The sequence below is a fragment of the Perognathus longimembris genome, chromosome 8, assembly GCF_023159225.1.
Source record: "Perognathus longimembris pacificus isolate PPM17 chromosome 8, ASM2315922v1, whole genome shotgun sequence".
Lineage (NCBI taxonomy): Eukaryota > Metazoa > Chordata > Mammalia > Rodentia > Heteromyidae > Perognathus > Perognathus longimembris.
The window spans coordinates 72,059,931-72,086,761 of NC_063168.1; the positions used below are offsets into that span (position 1 = coordinate 72,059,931).

General features: G+C 55.9%; 1 protein-coding gene across 1 annotated transcript in view; it reads right to left on the reverse strand.

Moving 5' to 3' along the window:
- Lpin1 (lipin 1) overlaps positions 1-26,831 on the reverse strand; it is an 85,775-nt gene that overhangs the window by 27,431 nt on the left and 31,513 nt on the right. The window contains exons 3-8 of the mRNA XM_048353404.1: positions 10,653-10,853; positions 9,298-9,393; positions 7,363-7,673; positions 6,254-6,379; positions 4,374-4,481; positions 761-890 (exon numbers count right to left, since the gene is read on the reverse strand). Coding sequence (XP_048209361.1) covers positions 761-890; positions 4,374-4,481; positions 6,254-6,379; positions 7,363-7,673; positions 9,298-9,393; positions 10,653-10,853 — 972 coding nt within the window. The remainder of the gene's footprint in view (positions 1-760; positions 891-4,373; positions 4,482-6,253; positions 6,380-7,362; positions 7,674-9,297; positions 9,394-10,652; positions 10,854-26,831) is intronic.

Sequence of the window (26,831 nt, forward strand, 5' to 3'; positions counted from 1 at the left end):
GCACCTGCCATTCCAGCTGGGGAGAAGGGGTCATGTGGCTGGCGCAGTAGGGCACACCTACCGTCCCAGCAATGCACAAAAGTCCAGATAGGAGGGGCCATAGTCCGGACCAGCCTGGGCAGACCGTGAGACCTTGTCTCAAACCACACAGAAAAGGGCTGAAGGTGTGGCCCAAGTGGTAGAGGGCCTGCCAAGCACGGACAAAGCCTCGAGTTCAACCCTAGATGCATTACAATGGCCAGGGATGACGTGGGGACATGCTATAAAATCAGTCTCTGCTACCACAAAACAAGCAGGATGGCAGCCATCCTTTTGGGAACAAGGAGCCAATGTGGCGGGGGCTGCGGGGACTGGCGCCCACGTACCCGACGGCCACACAGCTGAAAGGCAGCTGTCCCGCGCGGACAGGCACGCGTCGTGAAATCTCAGCTACGCTGCTCACTTAGGATCTGATATTCCTCTCTGAGATGCACTGTTTCAGTGGACTATCCCCTAAGTGGCGGTAACTTGTTCACAGAGATGAAAACTGACCATACATAGGGATTTCCACTAATGGAAAAAAAATTCACTAGATCACAACCATTTTACAAGCCCGGTGTGCCCGTGGCTCAGGGCAATAATCCCAGGTCCTCAGGAGGCTGAGATCTGAGGATGAAGGTTCAAAGCCAACACCGGCAGAAAGCCTATGGAACTCCTGCCTCCAGTCAACGGGCCGAAGGCAGAGGTCATCAGTGCATGGCCGACGGGAGGAAGGGCTTACCTTTGCGGCCTGCGGCAATTCCCCCCACAGCCACAGCATTTCTAGGTTGTTCTTCTGCATGGGCCTGTCCGTGGACTTGCTGACCAATTCTGAGTCGCTTTTTGGGGTCGAGGGTCGGGATCCTGAGGGACTGAAGAAAACACAAACCCACAATTTACGTGAAGAAAGAAACTCTTTCCTTGTCTTTGATCCAAACCCGGGGGTTCAAATAACCCATAAAGTACACCTAAGCTGCCAGTCCCTTGGGAGCACAGCCTTGGGGCAATCCCGCCTTTGGCCACCAGGGGTCCGGGTAAGCAGGAGGAAGATGTTCCCAAAATGTGGGTGTCCAAAAACAAAGGACGGCCAAACTCGGGAGAGACAAGGTAAGAAAAGCAGCATCTAGAAAGGAGACAGACAGACAGACAGAGGAAAAATAGACGCCTGTAATCTAGTTACTCAGGAGGCTGAGAGCTGAGGATCAAAATTCATTGCCAGCCCAGGAAGAAAAGTCCATGAGATTCCTACCTCCAACTAGGCACCAAAAAGCTGGAAGGATGGGCTGGGGATATGGCCTAGTGGCAAGAGTGCCTGCCTCGGATACACGAGGCCCTAGGTTCGATTCCCCAGCACCACATATACAGAAAACCGCCAGAAGTGGCGCTGTGGCTCAAGTGGCAGAGTGCTAGCCTTGAGCGGGAAGAAGCCAGGGACAGTGCTCAGGCCCTGAGTCCAAGGCCCAGGACTGGCAAAAAAAAGCTGGAAGGGGAGGTGTGGCTCGCGCGGCTCACGTGGTAGAATGCCAGTCGTGAGTAAGGAGCAATACCCAGGCCCGGAGTCCGAGCTCCAGGACCGCGGTAGTCTCTCAGCTCACCCGGAGCCCGCCACTGGCACATGATGCATCTCAATTGTTGGGCAGCCGCGCAGGCTCCTGGCCAGCAACACTATATTCCACCATTTGAATATTTACAAAAATGTGCCCTGGCTTTGAAAACAGGACAGCAGTACCACGCACCGACTCTACCAGACATAAACTGAACAACATGCCAGGGGCAGCAAGACTGGCATCTTCTAAGCCCTGTGAGCGTTCGGGAATCCTTCGGAGACGCTGCCACTCTCGAAGCCCCACTCTGCCGGGACGGGGACATCGTGCCACTCCCAGGCCAGCTGCTAACTGGCCACGTCACGCTCTTACTCTATGCTTGCTCTATTTTCATTCTAGAGACCTTCACAAAGTCTTACTGCTGTCCACCCACAAGTGGCACAAAGACTCCATTGAAATTCACCTCTAGACAGAAGGAAAGGCCATTTAAACTGAGAGGAGCTGGTGGTGGCTAACCCTAGCTACTTGAGAGGCTGCGAAAGGGAGGGTCAGAGGTTGAAGCTGGCCTGAGGGGGGGTGGTGAGAGCCCCTAGTCAACTGCTGAACACAACGGAGCGTATGCCTGCAATCCGAGATCGTGGGAAGTGTCAGCAGATCAACTGTAGGCCAGGAATGTACTCAGGCGGGAAGCAAGACTGTCTCAAAAACAGCCCGTGCAAGAAGGGGCTGGAGGGCTGGGGATATAGCCTAGTGGCAAGAGTGCCTGCCTCGGATACACGAGGCCCTAGGTTCGATTCCCCAGCACCACATATACAGAAAACGGCCAGAAGCGGCGCTGTGGCTCAAGTGGCAGAGTGCTAGCCTTGAGCGGGAAGAAGCCAGGGACAGTGCTCAGGCCCTGAGTCCAAGGTCCAGGACTGGCCAAAAAAAAAAAAAAAAAAAAAAAAAAAGAAGGGGCTGGAGGCGTGGCTCGGGGAGCAGAGTGCCTGCTTAGCAAGCACAAGGCCCAGAGTTCAAACCCCAATGCAGCCAAAGAAGAGACAATGCCCCTCAGCTATCGTATGTCACCTCCCATCTTCTTTCCCTGAAAGATGGCAGTGCTTCCCCATAAACAAGACACGGGGCACAACTTTCATCCACACCTCTCACCGACTGTGCACGTGTCCTCGCTTTGCCGTGGGCGCAGGGGGAAGGGCTGTGCGTGACGTGCACTCGCCCGAGGGGCTCCCACACTGAGCATGTCTCCCCGGGCCTGATCCTGGGGCTCCCTGCCCACCCACCCCCACGCCTTCCTGGCTCCCTCTCTTCTACCATGCTTTTCTCTAGAGCTAGCAGCGCTCCTAGTTTGGCCACATCCACAATCACAAGTTTGATGCCAGTGAAGTAGGGAAAGGAAGTCAAAACGCCCTGACCACCTCCCCCTGCACCGACCCAGGGCCTCCTGGGCCTCCCTGCCCTCGCTGCCCCTGCAACCAGCGCCAGTGAGGGGGCTGCTGTTCTGCTCAGCACACAAAGCTGACACGCTCTGCCCTCCATTCTGTCCCAGCCGCCACCACCAAGTTCACTGAGACCCTTTGGGGGCGCTTCAAGGGTTGGCCCACTTTCTGCCAGGGCTCAGATGGCCCTCGGTGGCGGCGGCTCGAGTCTGCCCTCAGAGCTTGAGAGAGCCCCTGCCACGGTGCAAAGGGACTGGCCGGGCTCCAGCAGACCGCGGGCCGGGCCGCCGGGGGCCCTGGGTCAGCAACCGCAGCTCCACAACAAAAAGGCTGAGCGCGGTGCTCTGCTGACCTCCCCGCTCTGGCACAAACGCTCCGGTCCTGTGACGGTCGCAGGTCCCCGGCAGCACTCGGGAAGAAGCCGGCCTGCGTGCCCATCTCACACGGGAAACTCTCCTCTCCCTAAGCGGCCATCCTAATCAATCCTACCCCCCCGCCCCGGGTCACGGCAGCCGGGGCTGGGCACGAGCGCGCGCGGCCGCCCTGCACCTGGCTCTGGGGGTGCCGGGGCCGCTGCGGGAGAACGCAGGGAGACGTTCAAAGCCAGTTCAAAGCCAGCCCGGGCAGCAAAGTCCAGGAGACTCCCTTCTCCAGCTACCTGGCGCAAAACCACAAGGGGAGGTGTGGCGCGAGTGGTAGAGCAGAAAAAGCCAAGTGAGAGCGTGCGGCCCTGAGTGGAAGCGCCAGTGGAAAGGGGACGAGCGGGCCACACCCAGCCTCCGTGGCCGACAGGCGATGACACGAAGCAGCCGCGGAGGCCGCGGCAGGGAGGCTGACCTGCAGATCGCCATGAGAACAAAGGCCTCCATGGAGACTCCAACCTGTACTCCTGAGATCCAATACCACTTCCACTCCCAAAAGGGTGTGCAAAACGCCTGCATCCATTATTCAGACCGCTGATAGACTACTTAAGTATTTATAGGTAACTTGGCTTATACTAAATCAGCATCCTAAAAATATCTCTGTAGACATATTGCATCAGACAAAAGACCAGATTCTCCAGGTGAATCTCTCACTCTTCCCGCGTTCAAGGCGCTCTACAGAATAACTGGAATGATACACTTAGCTGTAATTTCCAGGGTCAGATTGAGGACTTAAAGAAAATTTAATCTAATAATCGATACGTATTAAAAATAAAAAAAAGGGAAATAGCAATGTATATGTTTTCATCGTAAGTTGGTTAGTGGGTAAAATGGTTTTGTAAGAGTTAGATGGAAATTTCTATTTCAAGTCATCATTACCATCATTTGGTTAGTGGTAAATTAGTTATCTAGGGGTTAGCTCACATTCTGTTACTGAAAATGAACCGGTCTACCTTTCCGAAGCATGGAAATGGGAGGACTGTGGCGGGCAAGAACTAGACAGGACTCCCTCGGCTGCGACCACAAGATGAGGGGGGTTCCTTTTGCAATCTACCGGGCTGCTGGATGCACGTGGGAAAGAAAGAAAAAGAGATCATAGGTCAGAAGGGTACCATTTCTAACCGGGTCTTTGGCTCTTGTCAATAACATTTGCAAGAAAGTGATAATATCCAGCCATCTCACAGCAAAAGACTCTCTGTTGAGATCTCTAAGATACCGACATGAGCTTTCTGTACCAAAATTCAAAAAATAAAATTAAAAAAAGGAAAGAAACTATGGAAAAACCCATGTCTCTTCCCACACCACCCACGTAACCAGAGCACAATTTTCTTTAATGGTCATAGCTCAGTGCTGGATCAAACTACAGTCATCATCCAACGATGTAATTGTCCAGACTGTTATTGTCTCTTCTAAGAAAATCCATCGTTCTGAGCACGCCAATGTGCCTCTTAGCCCCATTTGTAATTGCATTTCGCAGTGCTTCACATCCACAAAGTCTGACACCACTGTTATTCCGGAGTCACAAAGCCAAGGGGAAAAGAATGCTCGGGGAAGCACATTAAACATTCCCTTGAAATTCTGAAGATTAATATGAAGATTCTTCAACCTATCATTGATTTCTCCATATTTTGCATCGTTTTCTTCCTGTGCTTTCTCTTCATGAGGACTTTCTCTACAGACCCAGGGCAAAACCAGGAGATTCTAGAACAGTCTGCAATGAGCACTATCCCCAATAACAAGCTGCAGGTTCCATGTCCCACTGAGCTTCTCAAATGTGCCAGTCCCCGTAGAGCCGTGTGCACACCGTACATTTTAAAGATGTGGTATGAAAACAATACCACGAACTACCTTGACAACAATCATTTGACCAGATTTACTTATTTAATGTTTCAGATACGCACAATGAGATGAAATCAAATTTCACCCCTTTGCTTTAGCTTTTAAAATGTTAAGTAGTGGAACCTGCAGAGCCACCCACGGAGCGCTGTGTCCTGGGGGTCGGGGCTAGCCTCTGCAGCAGGCTGGCCTCCACAGAGCCACTCCAACGCCGGTCCCAGGCTCACCCTCCACCTCAGCGAGAGCCGGGGACGGGACACACCTGCCTCCTCCCCAGCCCCAGCTTCCCGCCAACCCGCCTCAGTGCTGCGGTCACCCCCTGACGGTCACCCTGAGCAAACTAGAAGCAAGAAGGGTGTTCTGATGAGACTGACTGGGGACCAGAACCCACCACAGCCCATGACGGGGACGCCCAGGCCTTTGACAGCTCCACTGTAAGCCACAAGAAAGCCGAAGGCTTCAATAAACAAATAGCCAAAGAAAGCCGCAGGTAATTAGGGTTCCTCAACCTCTTTTTCTTTCTCTCCATCCCTTAAACTTAACTGTAAGCATTTTGAAAAATCACTTCTCACTCCTGCTGACCAGGACAACTTACTGCCGTGGGCCTTCGGGGGCCCCCAACCATTATCATGTCCAGGACGTATCTGCCGCTGCAACGGAGACAGCCCCTGTGGGCACACACACAGCCGAACCATCCACATGGCCGGCAGCCTCGGCTGTAAGCTCCCATCGGCCAGCAGGGGGCGCCGCGCAAGTGCACTCCGGGGGAGTTGGTGTTCTTGAACTCAAGCACACGAGAAGCCCTGCTTTAGAGCGGGACCAAGAGGCTCTGCCACCTCCGCATCGGGCAGCGGAGGCAGAGAGTCGTCCCCCCCCCCCCCCCCGTCCTGGCCCCAGGGAGCTCGGATGCAAGTCTGGTCCTAATTATTTTTTTCTTAATCCCTATTTCCCTTGTAACTCTCTGAGCAGGGCAGGTGAACACACACCAGCAACTCACCTGGGGTTGGGGGACCACTCTCTATCGGAACTGGGGTACGACGCCGACTGCGGGTACGGGGAGACGGAGGGGAGGTTCTCCTTAGGAATATCGTCTTGGAATGGCGGGGCGTCCGCGTGAAGCGTTCTGAAGGAAAAATAGTAACACCAGGTTAAAGCCAAAGAGGGACGCGTGCTAGAATCTTACCGACGACAAGTTCTGGGTTTTTTCCTCAGCTGTTCTGTTAACTAAAATGAACGCTTGAGCAGGGGCTCGGCCGCGGAGACGGAAAGGGAAGCCTGTAGAAACATGTCCTTGCCCTTGTGCTCTGGCTGGGCTATTCACTGAACAAGCTTTGGTTGAAACATCTGGACAACACTCCCCTCTCTTGTTCCTGCTGTGGGGCGGGGGGTGTCGGGCCCTGGACACACCAGCCAAGCCTCCCAGCCCTTTTCCTTTCGAGACAGCATCTCCCTACATGGTCCAGGCTGGCCTCCAAGTCATGACCCTACGCCGCAGCCCCCACAAGGTCTGGGATTACAGGTATGCGTCCCCATACCTGCCTTCCACTACCGTATCTTAGTGCTACCCTTCACAGCTCAGTGCACAAGAGCTTTGAGAGGAGCTCAGCCCAAAGCTGACCCAGTGGGTGCCATGTATAGAAGGAGCAGCTGAATAAATGAATGGCCATGCATACTATACTGTCTGGCAAAAGAAATACCAGGTAAACGTCCCTTGATTACAATGTGTCTGCCCAACTGCTAGCACACGCCACACATGACAAAATTCGATCATCAATACCAAAGCCAAGGGACAGGCTTCACATTACTGAGAAAATATCACCGGGCACGGGTGACTCAAGCCTGTAGTCCTAACTACTCAGGACGCTGAGAATACAGAGGTTCACAGTTCAAAGCCAGCCTGGGGGGAAAAAAAATTCAGCAAGACTCCAAAACAACCAACAAAAAGCTAGGCCAGAGGCATGACTCAAGCAGGAGAGCACCAGCGGAGTGAGCAAGTTTGAAGTCCTAAATCCAAGCCCCAGAACCAGCCCAGGGAGGAGGAGTGTAATCCACCCCACCGCTCGGCTCTGCAAGGCCCTGCTGGGGGGGGGGGCGGGCAGCGTTCACCTGCTGCTGCCGTCCAGGGGCCCCGAGTCCTCATCGGAGCTCATCTCTATGGGGAACATGTCCTCGTCCTCCGACGTGTGGCTGCTGTCGTCTCTTTTCAGGCTGTCCAGCTGGCACTTCCGCCTCCTCTTCCTTCTCTTCTTCACCAGCGAGCCGCTGGAGGGGCTCTCACTGGGCGCCAGGCTCTGGGAGGGCGTGCTGGAGTCCAGGCTCCTCACCCTGTCCACCGAGCTCCTTTTCAGCTGGCACTCGATGCGCGACACCCCTTCTGACAGGATGGGAGAGGTGGCCAAGTACATGGGGATCACCTCCTAAAGCGACAAGGACACGGTTTCTCAGAGCCCCTCCACTGGGGTGGAGGACCCGGGGCGGGGCCAAACATCGGGGGCGGAGACAAGCACGGGGGCGGGGCCAAGGCCCTGGGTGGCACCTGAGAGCCACCTGAGAGCCAGACACTGCCAGGGACTGCGGCACTGTCACCACAGCCTGGAGTCCAGCCCCCCCCCCCCACATTTAACAGAGCTTGGGCTATATGCAGCCATCCGTGTGTGTCTGTGTGTAGCGCGTGTGTGCGTGCGTGCGTGCATGTGTGCGCTTGCACATATGCATCAGTACTCGGGCTTGAACTCAGGGCCTGGGCGCTGTCCCTGGGCTTTTTCACTCAAGGCTAGCACGCTACCACTTGAGCCACAGCTCTGCTTCCAGCTTTTTGGGTGGTTACTCGGAGTTAGGAGTCTCATAGACTTTCCCGCCTAGGCTGGCTTCAAACTACAGTTCTAAAATCTGAGCCACCTGCATCGCTAGGACTACAGGCCTGAGCCACGGCGCCCAGCTACCATGATCGAACCTTCCCACATGACGTTGAGCGAAGGCCAGGCCACATGCGGGATATTTCCGCTCCGATGAGAGCTCAGGATGGAGAAATCCACAAAGAGAAGGTGGGCTGGTGGTGGCTGCTTGGCCTTTGAGGTTGTGAAAATGCTCTAAAACTGACAGTGGAGAGGGTGACACACACTAAAACCACTGAGCAGCACACGTGAAATGGGTGGCTAATGTGGCAGAACAATTACACCTCAGGAAAACTTTAAAAACTTGAAAATACTAAGACAAATGAGATTGGGCCAGTGAGTGGTGGTGGCCCACGCCTGTCATCCTACCCGCAAAGGAGGCTGAGACCTGAGCGTCAGGGCTTGCAGCCAGCCCGCGCGGGAAAGTCCCTGAGAGTCTACCTTCAGTGAGTCACCAGAAGGCCAGGAGGGGAGCCGTGGCTCAAGTGGTGGAGAGCTAGCCTTGAGTGGAAAAAACTCAGGGACGGCAGCAAGACCCTCAGCTCATGCCCTAGGACCAGTACCGGAGGAAAAAAAGGAAAAGGAAAAGGAAGAGGAAAGAAAGAGATTGGGCCGTTTGCCAAGTCAAGACCGAAACCCTTTCTCCCGGCCGCCTCTCCGGCCCCGGCCAGCCCCGCAGTTCACCTGACTCCATTTTCACAGGTGGGCATTGAATAGTATGACCGTTTCGCCCGCCCTTCCTTTCTCCATGCATGCGTCCCCCTCTCTCTGCCCTTCTCCCTCCCTCCCCCAAACACAAATCCCCAGCCCCCCCCCCCACGTCAGTGGGTCTGGATGCACCATGCATAAGGCCCTGGGCGTGTCGCCTGGTGTTGGCAGCTCAGGGCTAAGGCCACAGGAGGGAGCACACTCGACCTTTGCTGGAGCCTGACCGACGTCGCTGTGCGGAGGCTGCTCCAGGCCCGCCCATCTCCCTGCAAGTCACATGATCGCTGCTGGCATTGAGCACCGTGTGCTGTGCTCACAGACCAACATGTTGGGTTGAAGCCCCTATGGTCAACTACTTGAAATTAAATTTAAAAATTTGGTTTTCAGTTATGAAGAAAGAAAAGCAAGGTCAGAATCGGCGGCCGCCCGGCATCCTCACCTGGTCGTTGTCTGCCTCCTGGACGAAAAACGCCTCCCCGTTGTCTCCCAGCTTCATGTGCAAGTCCACGGACTCCCCGTTGATTTCTATGTCCACCTGGAGGAGACGCAGGGGGCGGCCTGGAGGGTGGGCCGAGCCTCTCCACGCACGCGCCGACCCCACGCCGACCCCACGCGCAGCCCCTCCCCGCGGGGACCCCCTCCTGGCAACCGTGAGGGCCCCCCACACGAGGTGGAGATGCGCTCCTGACCGAGCAGGGTACATACAGCCCAGGATTTCAAAGCTCCCCTAGCGCCGCGGGGTCCGGCCCGAGGAGCTGAGGGCAGATCAGGGGAGTGACTGGCACAGGAGGGCGCAGCAGGTGCTCCAGTGGTAAAGCTCAAGTCCAAACTGAGCCATCTCCCCTCCTCCCGGGCCCAGTCTTTCACACGCTGGAACTTTTGTCCGTTAGGGGTTGGAATCTTTCAACCAAGATCATTCCCTTCAACTTAAAATCCATCGCACCACGGGCGTGTGGCGAGCTCGTCAGAAGGCAGAGGTGGGAGCCCCAGGAGAAAGCTCAACACCCCAGGTGAAAACGAAACTAGACCAAAAGACTGGGCGCGTGGCTCACGTGGCGGGGGGAGGGGCACTCACGCCAAGCGCAAGGCTCTCAGTTCAGACCACAGTGGCGCAAAAAAGAAGAGAACCAGGGCTGGGAACATGACTCAGCACGACCAACATAATGATGATGATGATGAAGCATAACTCCAACTCCACAGTAAGCAGGGGTGTGAAATGGGTGACCTATTTTTAAGGATTGCGTTCACTTGTGTGGCCTATAATCTTTTCCAGAAGTGGCCGCCTCGGGATGCTGGGTCCCTGTGTCCTTCCTGAGCCTTGCCCTTCCCTTCTCTCTGAGCCTGGTGTACACGTCAGAGTACACATGGCGGGGTCATGAGAACACACCATCCACCTGCTCCCTCTCCCCCGACCGGCCGCGTGCAGGACGGGAGCCCAACGCACAGAGGGGCTCTGGCCAGTGGCCCTGGCTAGGAGCACAGCCAAAGGCCAGAAACGGTGCTCCACATGAGGCAGGGCGTGCTCAGCGATCCCGGCCTCCAGCCCTGAGTCTTCCGGTGGCAGCCCCAGGTAGCAGAGCGCTGAAATGGGCCATCCCAGGACCCAGGGCTTGCTCGGCAGCCCGTGCACGACCTTTAGAGTGACCGGCACAGCCAAGGTCACTGGAACTGTGTGGAGTACTTTTAACTGTTTGCCCTTTCCAGTGGAGGGCTGGGCACCTGGGTCCCAGAGCTTGGGACCGGGGGCGGCAAAGACGCACGACAGAGAGACGGGTGGCGGGGTCCCCATCTCACCACTTTCTCCCGGGAGCGCAGGACCCCCATCTTCCCAAAGCGGACGTGGAAAGGGGAGCACTGCAGGCTCCCGTTGGGCTGGCGGATGACAATGATGTCGATGCATCCGGACAGCGTGGCGGGGTTCAGCCCCTTGTAGAGTTCCTTCACGGTCACAAACACCTGGCCCGCCAGCTGCCCCACGTAATTCATGGTCTGGGCCTGGGAAGAGACAGAATGCGCATGCACACACCAGCGGTTAACTGGAGAGCCGCCCAGAGCCACCCACGGCCCCTCCACTTCAAGAATAGCGTTCCGTGTCCACACCGGCTCAGATCACCTCCTTCCTGGAATGTTCTCTAAGATCGCCACCACCACAGCCCATCTCCCCCCAGCTGCAATCAACAAGGCCAGCCACACCCAGCCTGGGTGCCGGCAGGGTCCAGCACCCCCAACCCTGATCCCTAAATCCAGGTGCCGCCAGGCTCTGTTGTCTTGCTGAGGTCCGTGGAACACGTGTGGGTTGTTCCTTACAGCTTCTGTCGCCTGCGCCCCACTCTGTCACTGTGCAAAGGTGGGTATAGTTATCTGAAGGCTTGAGATCTGCTTGCTACATCCCCCGCCATGCCAGGGTCAGTACTGAACAAGAGTCACGGGGAACGTGAATGGACTGCTTCGCGAGGGTTCCGTCCTGACCCCTGGTCTCCTGCCTGCCCAACCCGTCCCTCACCATCCTCTGCCCAACCTGGCCTGGTGCTGCCACGCCAATACCAGCCAGTCTGAAGGGCCTGCCCGTCCTCTTCCCAGCCAGCCCCACACCAGGCCTTTCTCCCACTCCACATCCCCAGCTAGGGTCAGGAAACCACCTCACAAGCCCCCTCCCATGGTACCTGAGCCTATGCTAATGAGGTGCCTCTGGAGGGCGTGGGGCTGGTCCCAGAAGAACCAATCATAGCATTGCAAGGCACTGTGGGCAGCACATCCCGTACCCTAAGACACAGGGGAGTGGCTGGAATTGCGGTCATCCCCAAAGGTCAGTAATGTAACTGATCGGGGTGCTCAGGAAGCCCTCATAACCCCCCCCCCCGAAGGCGTTGGTCTTGGTGCTGGGCGGGGCCTGCAGGCACTGAGTGGCGGGACACAAGCCCTCGGCCGAGGCAAGGGACTTCCGGTTGAACACTGTGCAACAGGCCAGAGGCCTAGGAGTGGTGAGCTCTACCTGCGGGGAGACGAGAGACGGGCCAGGCTCCCCCAGCAGGTGCACTTTAAACTCCAAGCTCCATCCAACCCACTGCTGTCCCTCCCCCTGCGCGTCGAGAGCGGGGAGGGGCGCCTGCCCCGGTGCTGTGAAGGGGGAAAGCCCAGGAGCACAGAGTGCCTGGGGCAGAGTCGTCCCCTCCACCCCCCACCCCACCCCACCCCCGCCAGGCAGACCAGCGCCCAGAGGGGAGGTCAGGGCTGAGGCTGTGGCTTTGGTCTCTGCCAGTGAGCTCCGCTGTCTGCAGCTGACCTTCTCCAAAAGCGCTCTGCAAGCCAGGGGCCAGTGGCTCGGGCCTGCAATCCTGGCTGCTCGGGAACTCCAGGTCTGGAGGATCACCATTAGAAGGCAACCAGGCCAGAAAAGTCTTCAACTGACCGGCAAAATGCCAGACTGAAGGTATGGCTCAAGTGCTAAAGCACCAGCCTGGCAAGCATGGGGACCTGTGTTCAGGCTGGAGAGGAGGAAGGGAAACAAGAGCCTGGCACAGTGACTCACGGTGGGAAGCTCAGCTCTCCGGGAATCAGGATGCGTGAGATTCAGATACCACCGCGCAAACAGCCGGACCCCAGCTACTGCGTCCAAGTTGACCCGGCTACCATGGACGCCCAGGAGGGAGGGTGATGGTCTGAGGCTGGCTCCAGGCAAAAAGCAAGGTTGTATGTGAAAAATAGCTACAAAAGCGGCGGCGGGGGGGCTGGCTCAAGTGGTAGAGCACCTTGCTAGCAAGGTCAAACCTCGGTGATGCCAAAAGGAAAAAGAAAGAAATGCTGAGCAAGACTAAATGAGAGCAAGACTAAATCCACTTCCTTCGGCTGCTTTTGAAGTAAAAGCAATTGAGCTGGCTCTAGGAAGCAGCTAGTGTGATTTACAGGAAGATAAGAAGCAGAGAAAACCAGCCCAGACACTTCCCTTCCCGGCCGGCTAAGCGTCTCACTGCCTGGGTTTCTCGTCCCTTGAGGACATGTGACACTGTAACCAGCAAGGGGAGGAGGGAGGGTGGATAAAAAAACTTGTAGCCAAAAGGTTTCTCCAATCTCACAAAAACCTTTCCGCCAGACTGGGATTCTCTAAGCTACCCTGGAGATCCTCCGAGAAACTCTGAGCTGATCACACATGGGGGGGATGCACACACGTGCGCACACACACACACACTGTCGTGTGGCATGTTTGGTCTGACTCTGTGGAATGAGGGTATTACCTCCCACTGGATACCATCTTTCCAGATGGGTGGGGCTTACACCAGCAGCTCCTGGGGTGCCGGAGAAGAGGTGGCAAAATCAAAGGCCCCGTCCCTGGCAGGAGACAGTGCTCCCAGTGAATCCCCACAACGAGCTGGGGCCTTCGGTGGACGCTGGGAGGCTCCGGCCACGCCTGCTCAGCTCTGGGGTGTCAACACCCAGGGACCCCCCTCTCACCCTGGACAAGTCTGCATTGTGTCTCCAGGGAATGCTGCTTTCTGAGTGGGACAAGAGAGGCACGTCTGGCCACTAACTCCCACCTGAGGAGACCCTAGCCCCACGTGACCGGCGGAGGCCCGCAGAGGCTCCCCAGACAAAGGGTTGGCGAGCCTGGGGGTCACGCGCTGCCAGCACCCGCTCTCGCTACCTGAGTCACGCGCGGGGGACCGGCTGTTACCCGGGGTGCTCGGGACACGTGTGGGCAAACCCCAGCCTGCCTGTCCACAGCTACGTTCATCCTCCAACTGCGGCACCAGCTGCAGGCACGGAGACGGCGCCGCGGCCGCCGGACGCCACGGGCTCCCACGTTGGAGCTGGAAGGCTGAGGCAGTGGAACCTAGAGGATCTGGGTTCGAGGCCAGCCCAGGCGGAAAAGCTCATGGGAACCCCCCTCCTGGACCCACAGCGGGCACAGTGACCCGTCACCGCCATCCCAAGCTAGGTGGAAGGCCCCAGGCCAGCCCCGACAGAGGGAGTCTGGACCCCCGGTGTATGCCTGTCAGCCCAGCAACGGCGCGGATCCTAAAGTAGACAGTGAGGCTCACACACACACACACACACACACACACACACACACACACTTAGAAGACCCTATCTCTAAAACAACCAGCAACAAAAAGGCCTGGAGGCACAACTCAAGTGGTAGAGTGTCTGCCTAATACGCCAGAGGCCTGAGTTCAAATCCCAGCACCACTCCCCCAGAAGGGAGCAGGGGGAACAAAGCTCCCCGTAGGTTAACATGAAGAAATACAGACTGGAAGAAGTCAAAACTATTCATTCCCAGAGCCCATTTTTAAGAGGTCTCCTACGTGCCGTGTAACAATGACTTCCATGTGGAACCGAGTCCTGGGAGCCCCTGCGGGCAGGCAAGAGGGGACCCCGTGGGTCTGACCTGTGTCTCCCCCTGAAACCGCCGAGCAAGAGGAGCAGGGACCTCGTGGGCTGGCAGGAGGCACGGGCCAGCTCCCCAGCCCTGAGTTTTGCAAGAAGCCAGCCTCCCCCCGCCCCAGCCCTGAGCCCTCGGCACCCGCCAAGGAGCCCAAAGGGCCCAGGCAGCAGGGGTGGGTGACAAGGAGACCCACGGGACCAGCCAGCTTCGGCCTGTGTCTGGCGGACGAAGACTGGGCTCCCCGGTGGCCTGCCGCGTCCGCGCTGGCAAGGCCCGGTCCCAGGGTGTCTTGCTCTTGTGACTCCCCTTCTGCATGACACCCCTCCAGCCTCCCCCCGCCCCAAATACCACCCGGGACGCAGACACAGGACACAGCTCAGAGGCGGCAGAGGCCAAGCCTGGGCAGGTGACAGCCTGTCTGCACCTCACTTGTGCTATCTGTAAAGCGGGTGCCCACCACCCAGAGCCAGCTTGAGCTAGTATACACGAGGGCCTTCACAAACGGCTCACACCAAGCCGAGCCACGGGCTGGCCACAGGCTCACAAAGGGCTCCAGACTGAGACTCGAGGTACCACAAGTTAATCCAACGACTCCTAACAGACAAATCACTACACTGGGACACGCTGAACTAAACAGCTCTCCAAGCATTCTCACAGTGAGAACAAAGGAGGATGTTCTTAGGAGAGGGTCACGGTGGCTCACTAGCTATGTGCAGATGATCATCTAAAATGATGCTTATTGAAATGAACAAGACATTTCTTCTGGTACTGTTTGCAGTTAGAGCTTTTTTTGGGTTTTTTTTGCCATTCCTGGGGCTTGCACTCAGCATCTGGGCACTGTCCCGAGCCTCTCTGTATTCAAGGCCTGCACTCTCCCACTTGAGCTACAGCGCCATTCCCAGCTTTTTCTGTACATGTGGTACTGAGAATCAAACCCAGGGCCACATTCCCAGCCCTGTCCTCCGGTTCATTCCTTGTTGTCACTGTTTAGTTTTTTGTTTTTTTATTTCTGGACCCTTTGTCTTGTAGATAAGTTTATCTGATTTGGGGAATCACAGAAACGGTGGGACAAAGGGCAAACAAATTCTAGAAACTATGTTGGAAATGAACTTTACAACATAGGGGGAAGGGAGTCGAGAGAGGAGGAAATGTGGGAGGGAGTAACACTGTTCAAAAAGCAATGGACTCACTGCCTGACTTACGTGACTGCAGCCCCTCTGTACGTCACCCTTACAATAAAATATTTTAAGTAAATTAAACTCAAGGTGGTCTCTCACCTGAAAGTATTTTGCACATACTTAAGGTGTTTGAATTATGCGTGACCAAAAAGACAGAGGTGAGCAGGACGGCTGGTTAAGCCACACTGGCGGGCCCAGGCAGACACGCGGGAACCCCACCATCATCAAGGCTTCAGAGGCATCCCAGTTTGGGAGGAGTGTCAATTAATAAAATGCATATGGGTTTCTGGAGGGCTTTGGAGGGAGGAGGGTCGTTTGTTGTTGTGTAAGTTTTTGAGACACACTTCATTATGTAGCCCAGGCTGGACTTGAACTTTGGACTCTCCTGCCTCAATCTCTTGAGTGCCAGGAGTTACAAGGGTACCCTACCATGACTAGCTAAATGTGTCACTTAAAAAAAAAAGGTGGAGCCAGGCACCAGTGGCTCACACCTGTAATCCTAGCTAGTCAGAAGGCTGAGATCTGAGGGTCATGGTTCAAAGCCATTAACCACCAGAAAACCAGAAGTGGCCCTGTGGCTCAAAAGGATAGAATGCTAGACTTGGGGGGGGTGGGGAACACTCAGGGACAGTGCCGAGGCCCTGAGTTCAAGCCCCATGACTCACACAAACTCTCTCTCTCACACTCACACACACACACACACACACACACACACACACACACGAAGACTGCTCTGCAAACACAAATAGCTTCCTGGTTTACGTCAACATCTAGCCAGGCTTTTTCGGTCGGGGGCTTTCAGTAAGAAAACCTCCCAGGCGTAAGCAAACCCTGCCATGCTGCAGAGGGCCAGGGACCCGCTCCCAGCCCAGCTCCAAACCACCACAGGCCAACCCTGAAGGTCATCAGACTGTCACCCTGGGGCCTCGGTCCAGACACACACACCACCGCACACACAGGAACACACACTCACAATCACATCACAACTAAGTCATACAAAACAACACCTAAAGACCAGTCTGTTACATTCTAATACTCTCTAGAACTTTCTATACCACTTGCTTAAAAAAAAGCCTTCCAGTCAATGACACTGACTTTACTCTCCATGGGTCACAAGCGGCTCTATGGAAAACACTGTCCCGTACTTTTGATTTTCCCAAACATTCCAGCCAGCCACTGACAAAAAAAAGATCACGGGGAGACCAACAAGGGAGGCCGAAATGCAGAATGCACACGGGGGGGGGGGGGGGGAGAGGAGGAAAGGGCGAAGCTCCTGACCCCTCATCAGCAGGGGCGGGGAGGGCTTCCAGGTGTCTGTCTGTCTCCACACCCCGGGCTCACAGCTGACACTAAGCCCCTGGGGACCTTGGCCCTCTCTCCCCTCTGCCCTGCCCTGAGCCCCTTTCTGATTTTTAAGTCTGTGCGTTTCTTGTAAACTAAATGAGATGGGGATTCCGTGGAGTCTAAAGCGCGTGATGCGTGCTTCCGGGTGTACACACACATACACACACACACATGCATGCACATGCAAGTGAACACACCCATACAACACGGATCAGGCCTTCCTGAAACAGGTGACCCCTCTACCCTCCCCATCCTACTCCACCCATCCCATCCATTCCCTTACCCGGGTGGCTGCCTCTCGGTTAGGTCCCTTGAACTCAGAAGAGAGAAGACACGGGAAGAGCTGTGTTACAGAGCAAGAGGGCGTCATCCCACAATGACTCTGGACCAGAGGCCAGCATTGGTCACCCACAAAAAAAGCCCTCCTGGCAGGCTCCAAGCCCCCGCCCCATAGCCCCTTCCCATCACTCCAGTGACTCATGTGCCCTTACAGCACACAGTAAGGGATAATTTGCTCTGCCTTTCACAAACAAGGCAACTGAGGCCCAGAGAACTGAACCCTCTGGCTTGCCATCCGGCTGTAAGTGGTCGGTCTCGGATGACATAGCCAGGCCCCTCACCCGGGCCAGGGTGTCCTCTGCTTCTTTTGCAATAGCTACTCGTCCCCTGACCTTCCCTGCCTCTGGCCCAGTGCAGAGCTAGCAGCAGGCAAGGCCCAAAGATTTCCTTCTGACTGGGCCTGAAGGCCACCCTAACCCTGTCCAGGGCAGGGTCACCACCACCCCCACCCCCACCAGGGCCTACCTCCGCACCCCAAATCCAACCTCTCACCCGCAACCAGCCTCAGCCCCAGCTGCTTTCCCAAGCGGACAGCTGTCACCTGACCTTGCACAGGACAGGGCTGGACAGAACCAACCCCTCTCCCAGCGGGCCCAACACGCCAACAGACGGGGATGCGAGCCAGGGCCGCCACCCCTGCATAAACAACACGCTGTGCGCGCGCGGAAAACTCAAAAGTCAGCAAAACCCAAGGAAGGCACCGTCCATCTCGGCGGACCTTCCACCCCAAGGGTGCAGCGGAAGAGGGGGTCCATCCCGCCAAGTTGCTCCCATTTCTAAAGCCCACCGAGGGGATACACAGGAAACCTGATCCTCGCCACCTCCCGGGGACCCTGGTTTGAAAGATTGGGGGGGGGGGGGGGGACTTGGGCCACCCTGGGGAGGGGGGCATGCCGGGGCAGAGCCTCTTGTGGGTCCTGGGTCCGGGCGGGCGCGCTGCCCGGGGCCCACGTCTTGGGAGGGGGGGCGGGGGAGGCCGGCTCCTGACCCCCACGCGCGGGCAGCCAGCGGCCTGGACACGGGGCGGGGGGAGGGGGCGGCCCGGGGGCCCCGCGGGGAGGAGGAGGGAGGTCACGACCCCGGCCGACCTCGGGCATCTGGGCCCACCAGTCACTCCCGACTCTCTCCAGAAGTTTCCTCCTCCTGGGGAGGGGAGGGGAGGGGAGGGGAGGGGGGCCGCGTCGGTCCACCCCGCCGGCCCGCCCGCAGCCCCGGGCCCGGGGGGTTCCGCCGTCGGCTGCGGAGAACCCCGCCGTCCGGGGGGAACGGGGGACCCCGCGCCCCTCACCCCACCCCACCCCACCCCACCCCACGCGGAGGCCCGCCGGGTCCCACCCAGCAGCCTCCGCGCGCGCGCGCTCCGGGAAGGCCCCAAAAGAGATGCTGGCCTGGCCGGCGGGGCTCAGGGCCCGCCCACCGCCTACCTCCGGGAAGCACTTCCCGCACGGTGCGCTGAGGCCCGGCGCGGCCTCGACCCCGCAGCCGCGGGAACCGGCTCCGTGCGTGCGGCGCGGCGCGGCGCGGCCCGGCCGCCTTTGTATGCAAACACGGCGCCAACCGCTGTCAGCGCGGCGCGGGCCGGGGGCGGGGCCGGGGGCGGGGCGAGGGCGGGTCCAGAGGGCCGGGGGCGGGGCCCGCGGGGAGGCGCCAGGGGGCCTCGCGAGGAGCCCGAGACGCGGCTGCTTTCAGCGCCGCCGCCAAGCCGCGGGCCTGGGGGAAGGTTTCCCTTTGACTTAGGGGAAAGCAGGATGCACCCGTCCAGCTGCAGACGGACCCCTAAGCCCGCCTTAGCTTTCCACCTTAGGCCCTGTGTCTGATTCTCGACACCGCTTTCCATTCCAGACAGACAAACTATAATAGAGACCTTGGGGGGGGGGGGGTCTTGCTGCTGCTGGCACACCCAGCAAGGGCCAGTCCCATAAATGGCCGGGGCTGGGGAGGCCCTGACTTAGGTTTTCATCCCTCTTCTTGTTCACCTCCCCCTCCAATCTTTTCAACCTTAGGTGACAGCCCTGTGGACCATTTTGCTACTTGCATTTGGTTTCTACCTCATGCTCTATCCTTATCCCAATGGTCAGAGGGGTCCCCTGGACCCTGTTAACTACCTCAATGAATGCCCAAAGGTTGGGGGGGAAAAAATGACTGACATCAGGTGATCTCAGATCATCATCATCCCATTCAAATTGAGACCCTGTATGGCAAGAAGCCCCAAGACACACAAAGATGCAGAGCTTTCTGAAGGAACAAGACCACCGAGTGCAAAGGTCCCGAGGCAGGCCACTGGAGTGTGGGTGGTATCGCTCATGTTATCCCTACAAGTGTTGAAGCCTGGGTGCTGGATATGGAAAATGGGCTACAGGAGTGGACACGAGCAGAACAGACAGGGACACTGAGGCACGGTAGGGAGACAACAGACGGGGCTCAGACTGTGAGGAGTAGGGTTTGCTCCAGGGGAAGTGGAAGGACGGGATAATGGTAGAGGCAGAGATCAGGAAGGTTGTGGTTCAAAGCCAGCCCAGGCAAAAGGTTCTCAAGACCTCACCTCAACAGAAAAGGCTAGGTATCGTGGTGTATATCTATCATCCCCGGCATGCAGGAAACAAAAAGAAGAGAATTAAGGCCCAGGCTGGATCAGGGAAAAGGCAAAACCCTATCTCAGAAATAACCAGAGTGCTAGCCTTGCGCAAAAAAGAAGCCAAGGACAGTGGCACAGGCCTAGTTCAAGCCCCAGGACTGGCCAAGCAAATAATAATAATAACCAGAGGAAGCCAGGCACCGGTGGCTCCCGCCTGTAATTCTAGCTACTGAGGAGGGTGCAATCTGAGGATCGTGGTTCGAAGCTAAAAGTTAGCCCTGGTTGGAAAGTCCAAGAAACTCCTATCTCCAGGGGCTGGGAATATGGCCTAGTGGCAAGAGTGCTTGCCTCGTATACCTGAAGCCCTGGGTTCAATTCCCCAGCACCACATATACAGAAAATGGCCAGAAGTGGCGCTGTGGCTCAAGTGGCAGAGTGCTAGCCTTGAGCCAAAAAGAAGCCAGGGACAGTGCTCAGGCCCTGAGTCCAAGGCCCAAGACTGGCCAAAAGAAAGAAACTCCTATCTCCAATTAACTACCAGAAAAACAGAAGTGGAACTGTAGCTAGCCTTGAGGGGAAAAAGAAAAAAAACAGCCTTGACATTGAGCCTGAGTTTAAGTCCAATAACCAACAAAAAAAAAAAGAGTAAACCAGACTGGAGATGTGGTCAAGCAGTGAAGCACCTGCTTAGCAAGCACAAATTCAGTAGAGGGTGGCATGACTGGCTGGCTCCTATAGCAGCTTGGGGCTGCTGTCTGGAGAGCTTCTCTGGGCTTCTCTGGGGCCATGAGACCTCTGTCACTCAGGCTGGGGCTAGACGGGCTCCTACAAAGGACTGAGGCTCCAAGGCCCCCACCCCAGAAAGCACCTGTCCTTGCTGCCCTCCTCCTTCCTCTCCAGGGAAGCCTTTTAAAAACAACCGTCTTGAATGTTTCAGGTTTGGAAACTGGAGGCTTAGAAACAAACGCAAGCTCTGCAGGTGACGCCTGGGGCTAGAGCAGGCTTGGCAGGCCCCCAAGCTGGCTTTGGTTAGCCAAGAGCAGGATTCGGAGCCAGTTCCAGACAGCTTTGCTGCTACTTCCAGGAAGGCCGGAGGCACCGGATGACATGTTTGCAAATGTACCCTAAGAAGCAAACACCTGTTGAGTCACCCAGCTGTAAAGTGAATGGGATCCTGACCCGGCGCCCCCAGGAGCCCCCCCTGGCAGGGCCCTGGGCTGTGTTGTCAGCAACCTGGCTGGTCACCGAGCTGAGTCACAGCACTGAGCTGAGGTGATCACCGGGGCCAATCCCGGACCTAGATGGGCTCAGCCCCCACTCGGAAGAGGGAAATAACCCCGGGGCTGAGTAGACTGGAGGAAGGAGGAACCCCAGCCCAGCCCGTACCAAACAACCGAGCATCCTGCCTTCTGGAGACTCAGTTTCACAATCTGGGAAGTGGAGAGCCAGGTCCGTGACTTTCAAATTCTAAACCCAGGCTCAGGGAGGACTGGGCGGTGCTGGAGCCCAGAAACAAAGCCTGCCCCAGACACGGTGCTCCTTCCTACCTGTAATCCTAGCTGTTGAGAAGGCTGAGATCTGAGGATCAAGGCTTGAAGCTAGTCGGGGCTGGAAAACCTGAGACACTCCCATCTCAGTTAGAAGAACCTGGTCAGGGACTGGTGGCTCACGCCTGTAATCCTAGCTATTCAGAAGGCTGACTTCTGAGGATCATGGTTGGAAGCCAGCCCAGGGCGAAAAGTCTGTGAGACTCATCTCCAGTAAACCACCCAAAGAAAGCTGGGAGTGGAGCTGTGGCTCAAGTGGTAAAGCAGCCAATGGAAGGAAGGAAGGAAGGAAGGAAGGAAGGAAGGAAGGAAGGAAGGAAGGAAGGAAGGAAGGGCAGCTGTCTCATTAAGGGCTGCTCCACCACGCAGATAAACAGAGCAAACTGCCCAGCTGTTTCTCAGAATTCCGGGACTTCTTGCCGCACAGATAAGGGCGACAGGCCACCTCCTCACTTCCAGCAAGTCACAACTGTGCTCCTGGTCCCAGAATTGTCACAGGTATGGGTAACTACGGTGATCCCAAGAATGCTGGATCAGCCACTTGCACGACTATAGCGCTCCTCTGCCTGCCCTCAGGGTGCTAGGGCTGAGGTGGGTGGTGACTTGCTTGGGGCGAGTCCCAAGAGGAACAACCCCCCCCCCATCCCCCAGTCAGCCCTCTTGAGTCCCTGGTTCCATAAGTAGCAGTCATGAACAAGTCTCTTCAATGCTAAGAAACAGCTACCCAGCTAGGACTCCAAACAAGAGGTTAGACAGGAAGAGACTGGTGTTTTGTGCCTGTCACCCTAGCTACTCAGGAGGCTGAGATCTGAGAATCAGGGTTTAAAGACAGCCCAGGTAGGGAGGGGAGGGGGTCCAGGAGACTCTCCTCACCAATTACCCACCGAGGAGCTGGAAGTGGAGGTGTGGCTCGAGTGGTAGAGCACCAGCGTCAAGCAGAAAATGCTAACAGAGAGGGCATAGGCTTCGAGTTCAAACCCCGATCCAGGCACAAATAGAAAAATAATGTAAAGGCTGCTGGGCATCAGTGGCTCACGCTTATAAAAATCCTAGCTTCACAGAAGGCTGAGACCTGTAGGACCTCAGTTCAAAGCCAGCCAATGAAGGGCTGGGGATATAGCCTAGCGGCAAGAGTGCCAGCCTCGGATACACGAGGCCCTAGGTTCGATTCCCCAGCACCACATATACAGAAAACGGCCAGAAGCGGCGCTGTGGCTCAAGTGGCAGAGTGCTAGCCTTGAGCGGGAAGAAGCCAGGGACAGTGCTCAGGCCCTGAGTCCAAGGCCCAGGACTGGCAAAAAAAAAAAAAAAAAAAAAAAAAAAAAAGCCAGCCAATGCACAAAAGTCCTCCAGGTTGAATCACCAAAAAGCTGGTCTGGAGGCATGGCTCAAGGGGTAGAGCACGAACCCCATGAACGAGAAAACACAACAAACTTGAGGCCCTGAACTCGAGCCCTGGTACCCCTGGGTAGCAATTAGTCAAACGCAGCCCCAGAGAGATGACCATTGGTGATACAAAACTGAGGCGGTGGTCACAATCCGATTCCAGTTTACCCTAAGCCAGCCCTCCACACGCTGCCATCCTGAGCGGTAGACAATAATGCCGAAACCACCCATGCTGTGGATTTTAAAACAAGCAGAAGCACCCCGAGGTGAGTGAAATCACAGCCAGTTCGCAGAAAGCAGCGCACACAGCACAAGTGTGCACAAGTGTGCATAAGTGTGCGTAAGTGACACACACAGGAGCCCCTGTGACCCTCTGGGCATTTCTCGGGGGGGGGGGGGGGGGGACATTCTCAGCTAGAAATCTGTCTGCTCAGTGGAGCAGCCTGGCCTGTGTGGAGCCCTGGGTTTGGCCCAGCGAGGAGGAGAGCTCTCTCCCCGTGACACTTGTCACTCCCGGGCCCTGCGGCGAGGCCCCCCCCAGCCAGCCAGGCCCCGTCTCCACACTCCACACCTGCCTCTTTCCGGGTACGCTCTCTCCGTTCTGTTTCTCGGGGGCCTCGGCTCCCCCCCGCACACCACCAGGGACATAATATATAAATAGGATGCCGTGTCGATAAAGCTTGTCCTGATGATTATGATTCACCAATCCTATCCGTCTGGCCGGGCTTGCCTAGTAAGTCCATGGCCTCTGCCGGCTCTGGTTTTTCACGTCTTTCGAGGTGGCGGGCAGTGAACGGGCTCCTGTTGCTTCGCTCGCCTCACGCTGTCCCGTCTGCCCTGTGGATGACTGGACGTGGCGTGAGTCCGGGAACGCAGGGCTGGGCCTCGTCCCGGCGAGGGCTGTGAGCTTTCGGGGGCAGGCAGGACCTCAGGCCCCCCTAAGCCCGTGTTCCATATGGAAGCACAGCTGCCTCAAACCTGGACCACAGAATTGGCCGGCTTAAACCAATCGACATGGAGGATCCCGTCGCGGCCCTCAGGCCGGGAACCAGGAGTGGTTCTGACCCGGGCTGCCCAGTGAGGCAGCGGCCAAGGGTGATCTAGGGAGGACAGCGTCCTGGGGCCCGGCCATCTGACTGGAGGACCTGCCCCCCCCCCCAGCTTCCTCTGTGAGTGTGGGGGAGGGGTGTCTGATGATGGAACCGTGGGGGATTCTGGGAGATGATCCGGTTTCACCAGCTTGAGGGTCCCGCCGCCATGGAAAGTAAGCACTCTCAGCGGGTACGAGCTCTCCACTGTGTGAGCAACGTGGCCAGAAAACCAGCGCGTGCAAACAGGAAGACAGGAGGCCCGTGGCCCACGACTGTCATCCTAGCTACTCGGGAGACTGAGACCTGAGGCTCTTGGTTCAAAGCCAGCCCAGGCGGGGAAGTCCCTGAGACCCTGATCTCCAATTAACCACCAGAAAGCCAGAAGTGGAGTTGTGGCCTCAGTGGTAGAATGCTAGCCTTGAGCAACAAAAAGACTCGGACAGTACCCAGGCCCTGAGTCAAGCCCCAGGACCTCGGGGGAAATATATATATATATGGCTTTATATATATATATATATACATATATATATATGTATATATAAAGCCATACTCTGGTCTCCGACCTTCGGCTTCCACAACTCTTAAGGGCTAGATTTCTGTCATTAAGTCGCCGCCACCTGGTCTGTAGTGAAGCGGCCTGAGAAGCTTCTAAGAAGAGACCTGAAGAGAAACTTGCACGCCGAAAGGTGTCCATCAAACACAGAATCCACAGCCAGCCTGCCTTCAAGACTCAGCCACCACACCGGAACGAAGAGATTGTCAGCCAACCCAGGCCCGGGCATGGGGGTCGTGAGGGGCGGGGGGGTGAGGGGGGAGGAGGGCTGGCTGAGGAATAAAAGCCAAGCCGGGTTTCTGGTAAGAAGACCCAGCCAGCATCCTGATAGCAGATAATGAGGTGCCCTAGCCAGCCCCAGGGTCATTGTCAGGTTCTTCTGATCTACTTTTGTGTGGCCTAGATAACAACTATCTGCAAGACGAGCCCGCACCGTTTATCAGCTCTGAGGAAACAAGGAAACCAAACAGAGACTCGTCTCGTGTGCCAACAAAGTAGATCTCTTGCCCTGAACAAACCCTACTTTACAGCCATTGGGTTCCTGTCTGCTTGCGGCCTCCGCCTCATTCTGTGACGGGGAGAAAGACTACGCGGCAAGCCAGGAGCCAGTGGCTCACACCTGTAATCCTAGCGACTCAGGAGGCCGAGATCTGGGAGGTTCCCCAAAAAACTCAATGTAGACCTTCCCCTAGGACCCAGCCATGCAACTCCCGGGCATCTGCCCTGCGTGTCACAAGCCAGGAGGCCATGGGGTCGTGAGGACGCGTTCCCACACCGGGGGAACACAAAGCCACCATGCCGCCGTGCCGCTGAACACATAAAATATTTACCAAAATAAACTGCAGGAAATGGAAACAGGAGGGTCGGTTTTTTTTCTTTTTGTCTTCTCTTTGGTTCATGTGTCTGTCTTTGGCGGGGGGGCCAGGAGAGCACAAAAATGGAGCATAGGATAAACACATGCAACAGTGGCACTCAGTAGAAATGGTGGGAAAGTGACTATACAATTTGTGGGTGGGAACTGGGAGAAAAAAAAAAAAACTGGGAGGGAGAGAACAAAAAAGGGGTGACACTGTCCCAAAAGAAATGTGCTCACCACCTGACCTATGAAATGGTAACCCCTCTCTCTGTACGTCACCTTTGTAATAACAATAAAAACATTAAGAAATAAGAATAACAAGACCTGAGAATGCAGGTCTGAAGCTAGCTGTGGCACAAAAAGTCCTTGAGACGCTTATCTGCAACTAGTCACCAAAAAGTCAGACGTGGCAGTGTGGCTCAAGTAGTAATACACCCGCCTTGAGCTGAAAAAGCTAAGAGCATCCAGGGCCTGAGTTCAAGCCCCGATGCGAGCCCAAAGGAAAATGAAAGGACTGCACTGTGAGGACTTCACCGCATGGGAAGCTCAGAGGGCTGGCTGAGAACCAACCGATTGCCTAAGCTACGCTGGTACTCAGAAGACACTGGCCGTGGAGAGGGGTTAAGCAACTTTCTAGGTTTTATGTTCATTTATTTTTGTTTTACTCACTAGAGCTTTTAAAAAATTGTTACTGTAAAGGTAATGTACAGAGAAATTACAGTTTCATAAGTCAGGTAAGGAATACATTTCTTTTTGTTGTTGTTGTTGGTGGTGGTGGTAGTGGTGGTTTGTGGGGCTTGAACTCAGGGCCTGGGCGCTGTCCCTGAGCTTTTTTTTTTTTGCTCAAGGCTAGTGCTCTACCACTTTGAGACACAGCTCCAATTCCAGTTTTCTGGTGGTTCATTGGAGATAAGAGTCTCATGGACTTTTCTGCCTGGGCTGATCCTCAGATCTTAGCCTCCTTGGTAGCTACGATTACAGGCGTAAGTCACCAGTGCCCTGCATGAGTATATTTCTTTTTGGACAGCGTCAACCCTTTCTTTGCTCTCTCCCAGTTTTTCCCTCTCATTTCCATCTGCAGACTTCTTGGATTTTAATACATATTCCTTTGTACTTAGAAGAGCTACACCAAGTTTTCTTTAGTCCAAAGTATTCATTACTATCATAGATTAGTGAAACAACATAGAGACAAGAGTTTCACAGATGCTAGAGGATCATTACCCAACCCTGGAAGCGTGGGAACGCTGCTCAGCCTCCTGTCTTTCTGTCCATCCTTCCTTTCCTGCTGTCTTGTGAAAGAAGCCAGGCAGGTGAAGCACAAGTATGCCTCTCTGGTCTAAGGGGAAATACAAATCCAGAAAAGCTTAAGCCAGGCACCAGTGACCCATGCCTGTCATCCTAGTGACTCAGGCAGTTGAGATCTGAGGATCCTGGTTTAAAGCCAGCCCATGCAGGAAAGTCCATGAGACGATCTCCACCACCAGAATTCGAGAAGTGAAGCTGTGGTTCAAGTGGTAGAGCACTGGGCCTTGGGGAAATAAAAGCTCAGGGACAGTTCCAGACCCTGCGTTCAAGTCCCTCAACCAACACACACACACACACACACACACACACACACGCACACACGCACGCACGCACACAAACTCCTTTATATAACTACTCAAAGATAAATAAATAAATACAGTACAATAAATATGGCTATAAGTCATTTAAAAGATCGTGCA